The following is a 12,226-nucleotide window of genomic DNA, read 5'->3' on the forward strand; positions in this document are numbered from 1 at the left end:
GGCCCAGATCTCCCTGGGGTAAGGGTCCAGATGTTTGCCTTGTGGCTGCATGCCCACACCCAGGGGCACTCCAGAAATGCTTGGGGGATGCAACGGTTCCACTGGGTTCCTCTGGGGTGCATAACCTGAGGGATGCCTGCCCGCTTTCCTGTCACCAGGAGGACTACAACCACATCCATGGGGGCAAGTGGACAGTGAGCAACCTGCGGCTGTACCTGGAGAGCACCCGCGGCAAGGAGGTGACCAGCAAGCTGTTCGACGAGATCCACTGGATCATCGTGCAGTCCTTGAAGGCTGTGGCGGTGAGTTTGCTGTGGGCGGGGGAGCCAGCTCCCAGGGCATGTTTGGGAGTCGGGAGGCTTGCTGTTCTTGTTAAAAATACCTGTTTTCAGCTGTGCGCAGTGGCTCACGCCTGTACTCCCAGCACTTTGGGAGGCTGAGGCCACCTGAGGTCAGAAGTTTGAGACTAGTCTGGCCCATATACATGGTGAAACCTTGTCTCTATTAAAAGTACAAACATTAGCCAGACGTGGTGACATGCATGTGTAATCCCAGCTGCTTGGGAGGCTGAGGCAGGAGAATCACTTGAACCCAGGAGGCGGAGGTTTCAGTGAGCAGAGATCGCACCACTGCACTCCAGCCTGGGTGATAGAGTGAGACTCTGCCTCAAAAAACAAAGAACAGGCCGGGCACATTGGCTCACGCCTGTAATCCCAGCACTCTGAGAGGCTGAGGCGGGCGGATCACCTGAGGTCAGAAGTTCAAGACCAGCCTGGCCATGGTGAAACCATGTCTCTACTAAAAATACAAAAAATTCGCTGGGCATGGTGGTGCGTGCCTGTAATCCCAGCTACTCAGGAAGCCGAGGCAGGAGAATTGCTTGAATCCGAGAGGCGGAGGTTGCGGTGAGGCAAGATCGTACCATTGCACTCCAGCCTGGGCGACAAAAGGGAAACTCCGTCTCCAAGATTGTGCTCCAGTCTGGGCAACAAGAGCAAAACTCTGTCTCAAAAAAAAAAAAAAGCCTGTTTTGATGTTCTTGCCACCTGCACGTCTGCCAGAGGCTGCGGTTTTTTCGGGGAGGGAAAGGGGCCAGCTTCCAGCCCAGTGTCGCCCTGGGGTGAGCTGGGCTAGCCTCTCAGGTGTAGCCACAGGCCCTGGCCCCTTCACTCCTCTTATACCCACTAAGTCAATAATAACTATTTTGACATAAAGTGATATATTGGAGATGGACTTCCAGCAGCCTTTTGTCTGTGGATGTCCTGACTTGAGTATTTCATAGATATTTTGGACTGGAAATAGCATGCCTCTTCTTTTTTTTATCTTCTCATTTTTTGTTTATTTGCTGGTTTGCAGTTGGCATTCGTCTTTTGCTTTACAGTGTTAAAGCAGGTGCACATCTATTTTCAAGGAAGACGAGAGAAATGAACATTTGAGCACCAGCAAGCTGGCTATTATTAGTATTTCCGGGGCCAGGCACTATGGCTCACGCCTCTAATCCCAGGACTTTGAGAGGCCGAGGTGGAGGATCACGTAAGCTCACAAGTTTGAGAATTGTGGTAACAAAGCAAGACCCTGTTTTTTTTTTTTTTTTTTTTTTTTTTTTGAAGCGGAGTCTCATTCTGTCACCCAGCTGAAATGCAGTGGCACAACCTTGGCCCACTGCAACCTCCAATTCCCTGGTTCAAGCGATTCTCCTGCCTTAGCCTCCCAAGTACCTGGGATTACAGGCATGTGCCACAACGCCCAGCTAATTTTTGTATTTTTAGTACAGACAGAGTTTCACCATGTTGGCCGGGCTGCTCTCGATCTCCTGACCTCATGATCTCCCCACCTCGGCTTCCCAAGGTGCTGGAATTACAGATGTGAGCCTCTGCGCCTGGCCAAGACCTGCTTTTTTTTTTTTTGTGAGGCAGAGTCTCGCTCTGTCACGCAGGCTGGAGTGCAGTGGTGCCATCTTGGCTCACTGCAAGCTCTGCCTCCCAGGTACAAGCCATTCTCCTGTCTCAGCCTCCCAAGTAGCTGGGATTACAGGCACACGCCACCATGCCCCACTAATTTTTTGTATTTTTAGTAGAGACGGGGTTTCACCATGTTGGCCAGGCTGGTCTCGAACTCCCGACCTCAGGTGATCCACCTGCCTCAGCCTCCCAAAGTGCTGAGATTACAGATATCAGCCACTGCACCCAGCCAGGCTTCTTTTGTTTGTTTGTTTTAAGTGACAGGTTCTTGCTCTGTCACCCAGGCTGGAGTGTAGTGGCGCGTTCATGGCTCACTGCACTCCACCACTCCTCATGGCACTCTTCTTCCTCCCAGCCTCCAGCCGTCCCGAGTAGCTGGGACTGCAGGCACATACCACCACACCCAGCTAAATGTTTTATTTCTTGTAGAGGCAGGGGTCTCACTGTGTTGCCCAGGCTGGTCTCAAACTCCTGGGCTCAAGTGATCCTCCCACCTTGCCCTCCCAGAGTGCTGGGATTATGGGCATGAGCCACCGCACCCAGCCTCAGGTGATGTTATTTATGTATCTGGAGAACAGTTAATCTAAGGTGTATCTAAGTGAAATGGAATTAAAAATTACAAAGGAAATTCAAAAATTTGTATGTAAATGGATTTACTTTTGTCACTGGGAACAGAGGTTAATAGTCTGGCACCTGGATCCCGAAGGGCCTGGGAAAGGGTGACGGGCAGCCTGGGGAACAGTTTGTGTTTGTCTTTGATAAGCCTGCACAGACTTTCACTGCAGGTTCTGGGCTTGGAGCTGGACACCCATCCACTCTGATGCCAGTCTCACGCCAGCAGCGGGGTTGGGTGCTAGTCAAGCCTCTGATGAGTGAGATGCAGAGATGCCCGTTACAGTTCCATCAGTTCCCTCTATCAGGCTGAGGAAAGTGTCCAGTCTCTGAGCTCTGCGGGAGGAAGAGGGAGAGGAGGGAAGGAAGCGTTTGTGGTGGAGGGTGGGAACCCTTGCTGTGGGAGGTCGGGACCGTGGGGTGATCCTGCTTGTTTCTGAGGCATTGGTCTCGGCTGCGCCCTTCGATGCTGGCCATGTCACCCACTGGTCACTCTCTCTCCAGCCGGTGATGAACAATGACAAGCACTGCTTTGAATGCTATGGCTATGACATCATCATTGACGACAAGCTGAAGCCCTGGCTGATCGAGGTAACCACGGGAGCACCCACACCTGGTCACACCACACACAACCCCCGACATGCTTCTGCTCCGACTCGGGCCCAGCGGTCCCCCAGGCCCTGGATGTTTCTCAGGCCAGGCAGGAAAGGGACCGATGTTCAGGTTTGATGGTTTGCAGATAGTTAAATTATAAGCACATTCCTGCATTGCTCCCCTCCCAGAGCCCAGCCCACGACAGGGAGCTGTGGCCCATCTCACGTGAACTTGGTGGCGACGACACCTCCAGGGTGCCTCTAGGCTAGTCCATCTTCCCTCAGTCCTGCACCCTGTCCCCCGGGCCCTCCCCTGTCCTCATGGGTGACAGCGTTCCCGTCTAGGAAAGCAGCTCACAACCTCGGCAGCCATTGGCCAGCAGGAGCCCTCTCCTGAGGGAAGGAACGCCTCTCCTGTTCTTCAGCATCTATGAAGGTCGAGTTTGGAAGTGGATTCCTCTGCCAAGATCAGTGGGTGGAGAGGATGTCGTGGTGGCTGTCTGTTTAGCACTGCCTCCTGCCACCAAGCCTGGCTGGGGCGACCTCAGCCACAGTGGGCGCTGGCGCACTTATCAGAGGCCCCAGCTTCAAACCCGCCTTGCCCAACTGTTGCTCTGGAGCCAGGAGGACGAGCTTCAGGCCTCCGAGGGGACTTTAGAACTCTGGCTCTATTGGTTATTGGTTCATCTCCCCGCACGCCCTCCCAACCAAGTTCATTTGCCAGTGCACGGCTCGGGCCCTTCATCTCGGTCACATTTTGAGCCAGATACCCGAGTCCACAATAGCAGTTGTAGGGAGTGGGTCTCTGTGGGTAGAGTCATGGGAACCCCTGCAGGAAGCTGCCGGAAGAGCCAAGTGAGCTGGTGCCATCGTGGCATTTTCCAGGCAACTCCTTATGCTGCCAAAGCTGGGTGTGTGAGCGGGGAATAGATCGCCAGTGTTCGTACTTTCTTGTTCTCCATGTTAAACAGTATAACTTGAGGCCGGGTGCGGTGGTCACTCCTGTAATCCCAGCACTTTGGGAGGCCAAGGCGGGTGGATCACCTGAGGTCGGGAATTCAAGACTAGCCTGGCCAACATGGCAAAATGCCGCCTCTACTAAAAATAAAAAAATTGGCCAGGTGTGGTGGTGCGCACCTGTAATCCCAGCTACTGGAGAGACTGAGGCAGGAGAATTGCTTGAACTTGGGAGGCTGAGGTTGCAGTTAGCTGAGATCGTGCCACGCGCCACTGCACTCCAACCTGGGTGACAGAGGGGAGACTTTGTCTCAAAAAAAAGAAAACAAACAAAACAAACAAACAAAAAAATAGAGTAACTTGAATGGCAGTCTCTCCTGCATGAACTAGGATCTTAATTGTGAACGTTACTTTTTTTTTTCTTTTTTTTTTTTTGAGATGGAGTCTCTCTCTGTCACCCAGGCTGGAGTACAGTGGCACAATCTCGGCTCACTGCAACCTCCGCCTCCCGGGTTTAAGCAATTCTCCTGCCTCAACCTCCTGAGTAGCTGGGACTACAGGCTTGTGCCATCATGCCCAGCTAATTTTTGTATTTTTAGTAGAGACAGGGTTTCACCATGTTGGTCAGGCTGGTCTCGAACTCCTGACCTTGTGATCTGCCCACCTCGGCCTCCCAAAGTGCTGGGATTACAGGTGTGACCCACTGCACCCGGCCCTACTTCTTAATGACAATTCTGTTGGCCAGGTGCGGTGGCTCAAGCCTGTAATCCCAGCACTTTGGGAGGCCGAGACGGGTGGATCACGAGGTCAGGAGATCGAGACCATCCTGGTCTACACGGTGAGACCCCGTCTCTACTAAAAAATACAAAAAACTAGCCGGGCGAGATGGTGGGTGCCTGTAGTCCCAGCTACTTGGGAGGCTGAGGCAGGAGAATGGCGGGAGTCCGGGACGCGGAGCTTGCAGTGAGCTGAGATCGCGCCACTGCACTCCAGCCTGGGCGACAGAGCGAGACTCCGTCTAAAAAAAAAAAAAAAAAAAAAAATTCTGTTTTTGTTTTGTTTTGTTTTGTTTTTGTTTTTTTGAGAGGAGTCTCACTGTCACCTAGGCTGGAGTGCAATTGTGCAGTCTTGGCTCACTGCAACCTCTGCCTCCTAGGTTCAAGCAATTCTCTTGCCTCAGCCTCCTGAGTAGCCGGGACTACGGGTGCATGCTGCCACCCCCGGCTAATTTTTTGTATTTTAGCAGAGACAGGGTTTCACCATGTTACCTAGGCTGGTCTCAAACCCCTGAGTGCTCAGGCAGTCTGCCTGCCTTGGCCTCCCAAAGTGCTAAGAGGACAGGCATGAGCCACCATGCCTGGTCAACAATTCTTTTTTTTTTCCTTTTTTTTTTTTTTTTTTTCTGTCTCGAGACAGGGTCCCACTCTGTGGCCTAGGCTGGAGGCAATGGCGTAATCATAGCTCACTGCAGCCTCCAGTTTCTGGGCTTAAGTGATCCTCCTGCCTCAGCCTCCCGAGTAGCTGGGATTACAGGCACGCGCCACCATGCCCGGCTAATTTTTTTTTTTTTTTTTTTAGAGATGGGGTCTCACTATGCTGCGCAAGCTGGAGTTTTTTTGTGTGTTTTTTGTTTGTTTGTTTTTTGAGATGGAATTTCACTCTTGTTGCCCAGGCTGGAGTGCAATGGCACCATCTTGGCTCACCACAACTTCTACCTCCTGGGTTCAAGCGATTCTTCTGCCTCAGCCTGCAGAGTAGCTGGGATTACAAGCATGAGCCACCATGCCTGGCTAATTTTGTATTTTTAGTAGAGACAGGGTTTCTCCATGTTGGTCAGGCTGGTCTCGAACTCCTGACCTCAGGTGATCCATCCATCTTGGCCTCTCAAAGTGCTGGGATTACAGGCGTGAGCCACCGCGCCCGGCCTCCCAAGCTGGTTTTGAACTCCTGGGCTCAAGTGATTCTCCTGCCTTGGCTTCCCAAAGTGCTGGAATTACGAGTGTGAGCAACTGCTCCCAGCCTTTTTTTTTTTTTTTTTTTCGTTTTGGGGGGCACATATCCAGGTTTGTTACATGGATATATTGCAGAATGCTGGGCTTTGGGCTTCTCTTGAACCCATCACCCAAATCGTGAACATAGTATTCAATAGGGAGTATTTAAACCCTCACCTCCTTCTTCTCTCTCCCCTCTTTTGCAGACCCTAGTGTTTTGGGTATTTTTTATTTTTATTTTTATTTATTATTTATTTATTTATTTAGACAGAGTCCTGCTCTGTTGCCCAGGCTGGAGTGCAGTGGCATGATCTTGGCTCACTGCCAACCTCCACCTCCTGAGTTCAAGCAATTCTCATGCCTCAGCCTCCTAAGTAGCTGGGATTACAGGTAACTGCCACCATGCCTGGCTAACTTTTGTATTTTTTGTAGAGATGGGGTTTTACCATGTTGGTCAGGCTGGTCTCAAACTCCAGACCTCGAGTGATCCGCCCACTGCAGCCTCCGAAAGTGCTGGGATTACAGGCTTGAGCCACTGCACCTGGCCTGGGTTGTTTTGTTGTTTGTTTGTTGTTTTTAAGAGACCAAGTCTCACTCTGTGGTCCAGGCTGGAGTGCAATGTCACCATCGTTGCTCGCCGCAGCCTTGAACTACTGGGCTCAAGTGATCTTCTCACCTCAGCCTCCTGTGTAGCTGGGAATAGAGGTGTGTGCCACTCTTCCCAGCTAATTTTTTTTTTTCTTTTTTGTAGAGATGGGGTCTCGCTGTGTTGCCTAGGCTAGTCTCGAACTCCTAGCTTCAAGTGATCCTTCCACCTCAGCCTCCCAAAGTGCTGGGGTTATAGTTGTGAGACACTGCACACAGCCTAAAACAATTCTTTTTTTTTTTTTTGGAGACAGAGTCTCACTCTGTCGCCCAGGCTGGAGTGCAGTCATGCGATCTCGGCTTACTGCAACCTCCACCTCCCAGATTCAAGCAATTCTCCTGCCTCAGCCTCCTGAGTAGCTGGGATTACAGGTGCCCGCCACCATGCTTGGCTAATTTTTTTTTATTTTTAGTAAAGATGGGGTTTCACCATGTTGGCCAGGCTGGTCTCAAACTCTTGACCTCGTGATCCACCTGCCTCGGCCTCCCAAAGTGCTAGGATTACAGGCGTGAGCCACCACGCCTGGCCCCTAATAACAATTCTTAATCTTCATGTATTCATGATAAGAATTACAGTATTATGGTATATTACAGTGGTCATTTTGAGGACAATGAAATCTGTGCAATTCTTTGGCACAGTACATATTCGATACCCTGCTAGCAGCACAGACAGGCAGTCTGACTGGGAGAAACCTGAACAGCTTACAGATTGGCTCCCTCTAATCCCCCGTGGCCTGAATAACCGAGGTCATTAGAACTGTGCCTAAAAAATGAGTAAATAAGTAGTGACTGGCCGGGCACAGTGGCTCACACCTGTAACCCCAGCACTTTGGGAGGCCGAGGCAGGCAGATCCCCTGAGGTCAGGGGTTCGAGACCAGCCTGACCAACATGGTGAAACCCTGTCTGTACTAAAAATACAAGTATTAGCCGGGCGTGGTGGCGGACGCCTGTAATCCCAGCTACTCAGGAGGCTGAGGCAGGAGAATTGCTTGAACCCAGGAGGTAGAGGTTGCTGTGAGCTGAGATCGTGCCACTGTACTCCAGCCTGGGCGACAGAGTAAGACTCCATATCAAAAAAAAAAAAAAAAAAGGCCGGGCGTGGTGGCTCAAGCCTGTAATCCCAGCACTTTGGGAGGCCGAGACGGTGGATCACGAGGTCAGGAGATCGAGACCATCCTGGCTAACACAGTGAAACCCCGTCTCTACTAAAAAATACAAAAAACTAGCCAGGCGAGGTGGCGGGCGCCTGTAGTCCCAGCTACTTGGGAGGCTGAGGCAGGAGAATGGCGTGAACCTGGGAGGCGAAGCTTGCAGTGAGCTGAGATCCGGCCACTGCACTCCAGCCCGGGCGACAGAGCGAGACTCCCTCTCAAAAAAAAAAAAAAAAAGTAGTGACTGAGGGCCTATGGGACTCTCCACAGAACAAAGTGAATGTCTCCATTTTAATGTGTGGATTTTGTGACATTGTTTAGCTTCTCAGAGGCCTTATGGGACCACCTTTCCATGTGTTGAAAGGATTCATCATTTAACTCGGAATGCTGCTTTACTGATGAGATATTACTCTCTTGGCGAAAAGGGGGCCTGTTGCTTTTTACTTAAACCCACACTGCTGCTTGGGCAGGGTCATTTGGTTCGCTGATTCTAACAAACCCCTGGGGGGCTCTTGGTACTTAGGACAGAAGCAGTCACACAGGTAAGCACTGATAATGTTTGTGATAGGCCGGGCGCGGTGGCTCAAGCCTGTAATCCCAGCACTTTGGGAGGCCGAGACGGGCGGATCACGAGGTCAGGAGATCGAGACCATCCTGGCTAACACGGTGAAACCCCGTCTCTACTAAAAAATACAAAAAAAAACTAGCCGGGTGAGGTGGCCGGTGCCTGTAGTCCCAGCTACTCGGGAGGCTGAGGCAGGAGAATGGCGTGAACCCGGGAGGCGGAGCTTGCAGTGAGCTGAGATCCGGCCACTGCACTCCAGCCCAGGAGACAGAGCGAGACTCCTTCTCAAAAAAAAAAAAAAAATGTTTGTGATATACACTGGCCCAAAATGTTTGTGTGATTGCTGATTTGTAGATCTTAATTCTAATCCTACCCTTAAGTATTACTTATATTTCACTGAACAGCTAATAAAAGTGGATCACAAAGTGCTTCCTAGCAAGGTGCTTCCTACCAAGGTGCTCTGACGATATTAGATAGTAGCAATGTTAAATAACAATTTGCCAGGTGCAGTGGCTCACGCCTGAAATCCCAGCACTTTGGGAGGCTGAGGTGGGAGGATCACCTGAGGTCAGGAGTTCGAGACCAGTCTGGTCAACATGGTGAAACCCCCATCTCTAATAAAATACAAAAAATAGCTGGGCGTGGTGGTGTGTGCCTCTAATCCCAGCTACTCGGGAGTCTGAGGCAGGAGAATCGCTTGAGCCCGGGAGGCAGAGGTTGCAGTGAACCAAGATCGTGCCACTACACTCCAGCCTGGGCAACAAGAGTGAAACTCCGTCTCAAAAAAAAGAAAAAAAAAACTTGACTAAAGCGTGCAGCAGCTAGCATCTCCTTCTGCAGTGCACGTTTTCATTCCAAAAGAGCGGGAGACACAGCTGAGGAACGTGGGTCTTTCATCTCACAGGTGAACGCGTCCCCGTCTCTCACGTCCAGCACTGCCAACGATCGAATCCTCAAGTATAACCTGATTAATGACACCCTCAACATCGCTGTCCCGAACGGCGAAATCCCAGACTGCAAATGGAACAAGTCGCCCCCAAAGGAAGTCCTCGGCAATTACGAGATTCTGTAAGTGTGTGTGACTGTGCGCTTGTTCTTCTGTATTTCCGAATGGCATGTACCATAGCCCAGCTCGGATTTCTGGGCATATATGGATTCCCCTTATTTGGGCAGAGCGTTTCATTTACTAATGACATTATGGGATAGATTGTGTTGTAGCAGAAAAGCAATTTGTTTATTTATTTTACTATTATTATTATTTTGAGAGGGATTCTCACTCTGTCGCCAAGGCTGGATTGCAGTGGCACGATCTCGGCTCACTGCAACCTCCGCCTCCTAGGTTCAAACAGTTCTCCTGCCTCAGCCTCCCAAGTAGCTGGGATTATAGGCATGTGTTACCACTCCTGGCTAATTTTTGTAGTTTTAGTAGAGACAGGGTTTCACCATATTGGCCAGGCTGGTCTTGAACTCCTGACCTCAAGTGATCCTCCCACCTCGGCCTCCCAAAGTGCTGAGATTACAAGCGTGAGCCACTGCACACAGCCCAGAAAAGCAGTTTGGGTGCTAAACTTGATCATTGTGGATTCTCCTACTTATGACATACGTAGGGTGCACTGATCACGTGCCAGGCCCCCATTGGCTGCCGGGATAGCTGGAGCAGGCTGGATGGAGTGCCTGTTTCTCACAGGTCACCGGGACTCATTCCCTGGCTTTGCCACATAGAGCTGGGTGACAGGGAGGAACTCAGTGCAACTGTTTGAGCCTCAGTTTGTCCACCTTTAAATAGGTATAATAAGCCGGGTGCAGTGGCTCACGCCTGTAATCCCAGCATTTGGAAGGCCGAGGCAGGCAGATCACCTGAGGTCAGGAGTTCAAGACCAGGCTGGCCAACATGGCAAAACCCCATCTCTACAAAAAAAAAAAAAAAAAAAGAGTATAATAAGATCTATCTTACAGAGTGGCAGAGTGGGAAGGGAATAGCTAACTTTCGAGGGCTTGTCATGTGTCAGAAACTGTGCAGAATGCTTTACACACAGTATCAATTCCTTTCCCCAATAATATTTTGAAGTAGGTAAGACTATTAGCTCCATTTCACGGCTGTGGAAACAAAGGCTTACGGCGGTTCCATGGCATACTTGTAGTGACGAAAGTGAGAACAAAGTGAGAGCCCATCAGGAGTGTGGTGGCTGAACACAGTACGGTTCATTCATTCTGTGGTCTATTAGGTGGGCTTTAAAAAGATTGAATTAGCCAGGCGCGGTGGCTCAAGCCTGTAATCCCAGCACTTTGGGAGGCCGAGACAGGCGGATCATGAGGTCAGGAGATCGAGACCATCCTGGCTAAGACAGGTGAAACCCCGTCTCCTACTAAAAAAACACAAAAAAATTGGCCGGGCGAGGTGGCAGGCGCCTGTAGTCCCTGCTACTTGGGAGGCTGAGGCAGGAGAATGGCGTAAACCTGGGAGGCGGAGCTTGCAGTGAGCTGAGATCCGGCCACTGCACTCCAGCCTGGGCGACAGAGTGAGACTCCGTCTCAAAAAAAATAAAAGATTGAATTGGCTGGCTGCGGTGGCTCACACCCAGCACTTTGGGAGGCCGAAGCCGGCAGATCACGAGGTCAGGAGTTCAAGACCAGCCTGATCAACATGGTGAAACCCTGTCTCTACTAAAAATTAGCTGGGCATGGTGGTGCGCACCTGTAATCTGAGCTACTCAGGAGGCTGAGGCAGCAGAATTGCTTGAACCTGGGAGGTGGAGGTTGCAGTGAGCCCAAATTGCACCCCTGCACTCCAGCCTGAGCAACAGAGTGAGACTGTCTCAAAAACAAAAGCAAAAACCAAAAAAAGATTGACCCAGAGCTACACTGTGGGGTTTGGGAGGTTGCCTGGGAAAAACACACTGCAGAAAAGGGTGTATAGTTTATTCCCTGTAAAACATTGGCCTCAGAGTCCCCTGTGTGTACCTACAGTGATGTGTGCAGTGGCTTACATGTGAATGCATGAGCGGGGAAACGTGGAAGGACACACATCCTGTTGTTGGCATCGATACTGCAGTTGAGTGGGTGTGGGGGGAGCCAGAAAAGAGAGAAACAGACGGCAGTAAAAGGCGGAGGAGTAGGTGTGTTAGGATCACAGTTACATGCTTCTGTCAAAGCAAAACTGTGCGTTTCATTTAAATTTTTAAAAAACAAGGGAAGAAATATTTAGTGAAATTTACACACACACATGAGACTTCAGGCTTGCAGCTGGTAGGCGCTGCTGGTGGGAGGATTTGAACACCGGCCCAGGACTCTGGAGCCCACGCTCAGCTGCCTCCTGCCCCTGCTGTGGGTGATGTGTGGTGTGGATGTGCATGTCCCAGCTCATTGTCTGGGACAGGAGGAGCAGGTGGAAGGGGAATTTAGATGGGAAGTACGCTGCACTTGCCGGCAACCTCGGGGCCTCTACAGGGCGGTGGCTGTGAACTTCAGGGGCAAGCAGTCAGTGTGTGTGATTAGCTGTTCTCTCCCTCCATGGTCAGCTGCCCAGGCTAGGTACAGAGAAGGCAGAGGGTTGGGAGGGACCAGGGTTGGGAGCTTGTGATGGCAAGAGAGAGGGCAGCAGGGACAGGGAGAAGGCGGGGGTGGGTGGCAGTCCCGCAGGGAGGAGGGTTGTTGGAGTCGGGCACTAGGGAAGTAGGCTGGGAGAAGGGGCAGTGGTCAGGGAGTGAGCCTTGGAGATAATGTGAGGGGTGATGAGGCTTGGGGACTCCC

General features: G+C 51.1%; 1 protein-coding gene across 7 annotated transcripts in view; it reads left to right on the top strand.

Moving 5' to 3' along the window:
* Positions 1-12,226, top strand: part of TTLL1 (tubulin tyrosine ligase like 1) — a 47,182-nt gene that overhangs the window by 29,319 nt on the left and 5,637 nt on the right. For all 7 annotated transcript variants that reach the window (XM_033233710.1, XM_033233713.1, XM_033233711.1 and 4 more), the window contains 3 exons: positions 159-302; positions 3,078-3,164; positions 9,381-9,544. In XM_033233710.1, the coding sequence (XP_033089601.1) occupies positions 159-302; positions 3,078-3,164; positions 9,381-9,544 (395 nt within the window). The remainder of the gene's footprint in view (positions 1-158; positions 303-3,077; positions 3,165-9,380; positions 9,545-12,226) is intronic.

Source organism: Trachypithecus francoisi, unplaced genomic scaffold (assembly GCF_009764315.1).
Source record: "Trachypithecus francoisi isolate TF-2019V2 unplaced genomic scaffold, Tfra_2.0 Lachesis_group14, whole genome shotgun sequence".
In the NCBI taxonomy this organism is placed as follows: Eukaryota; Metazoa; Chordata; class Mammalia; order Primates; family Cercopithecidae; genus Trachypithecus; species Trachypithecus francoisi.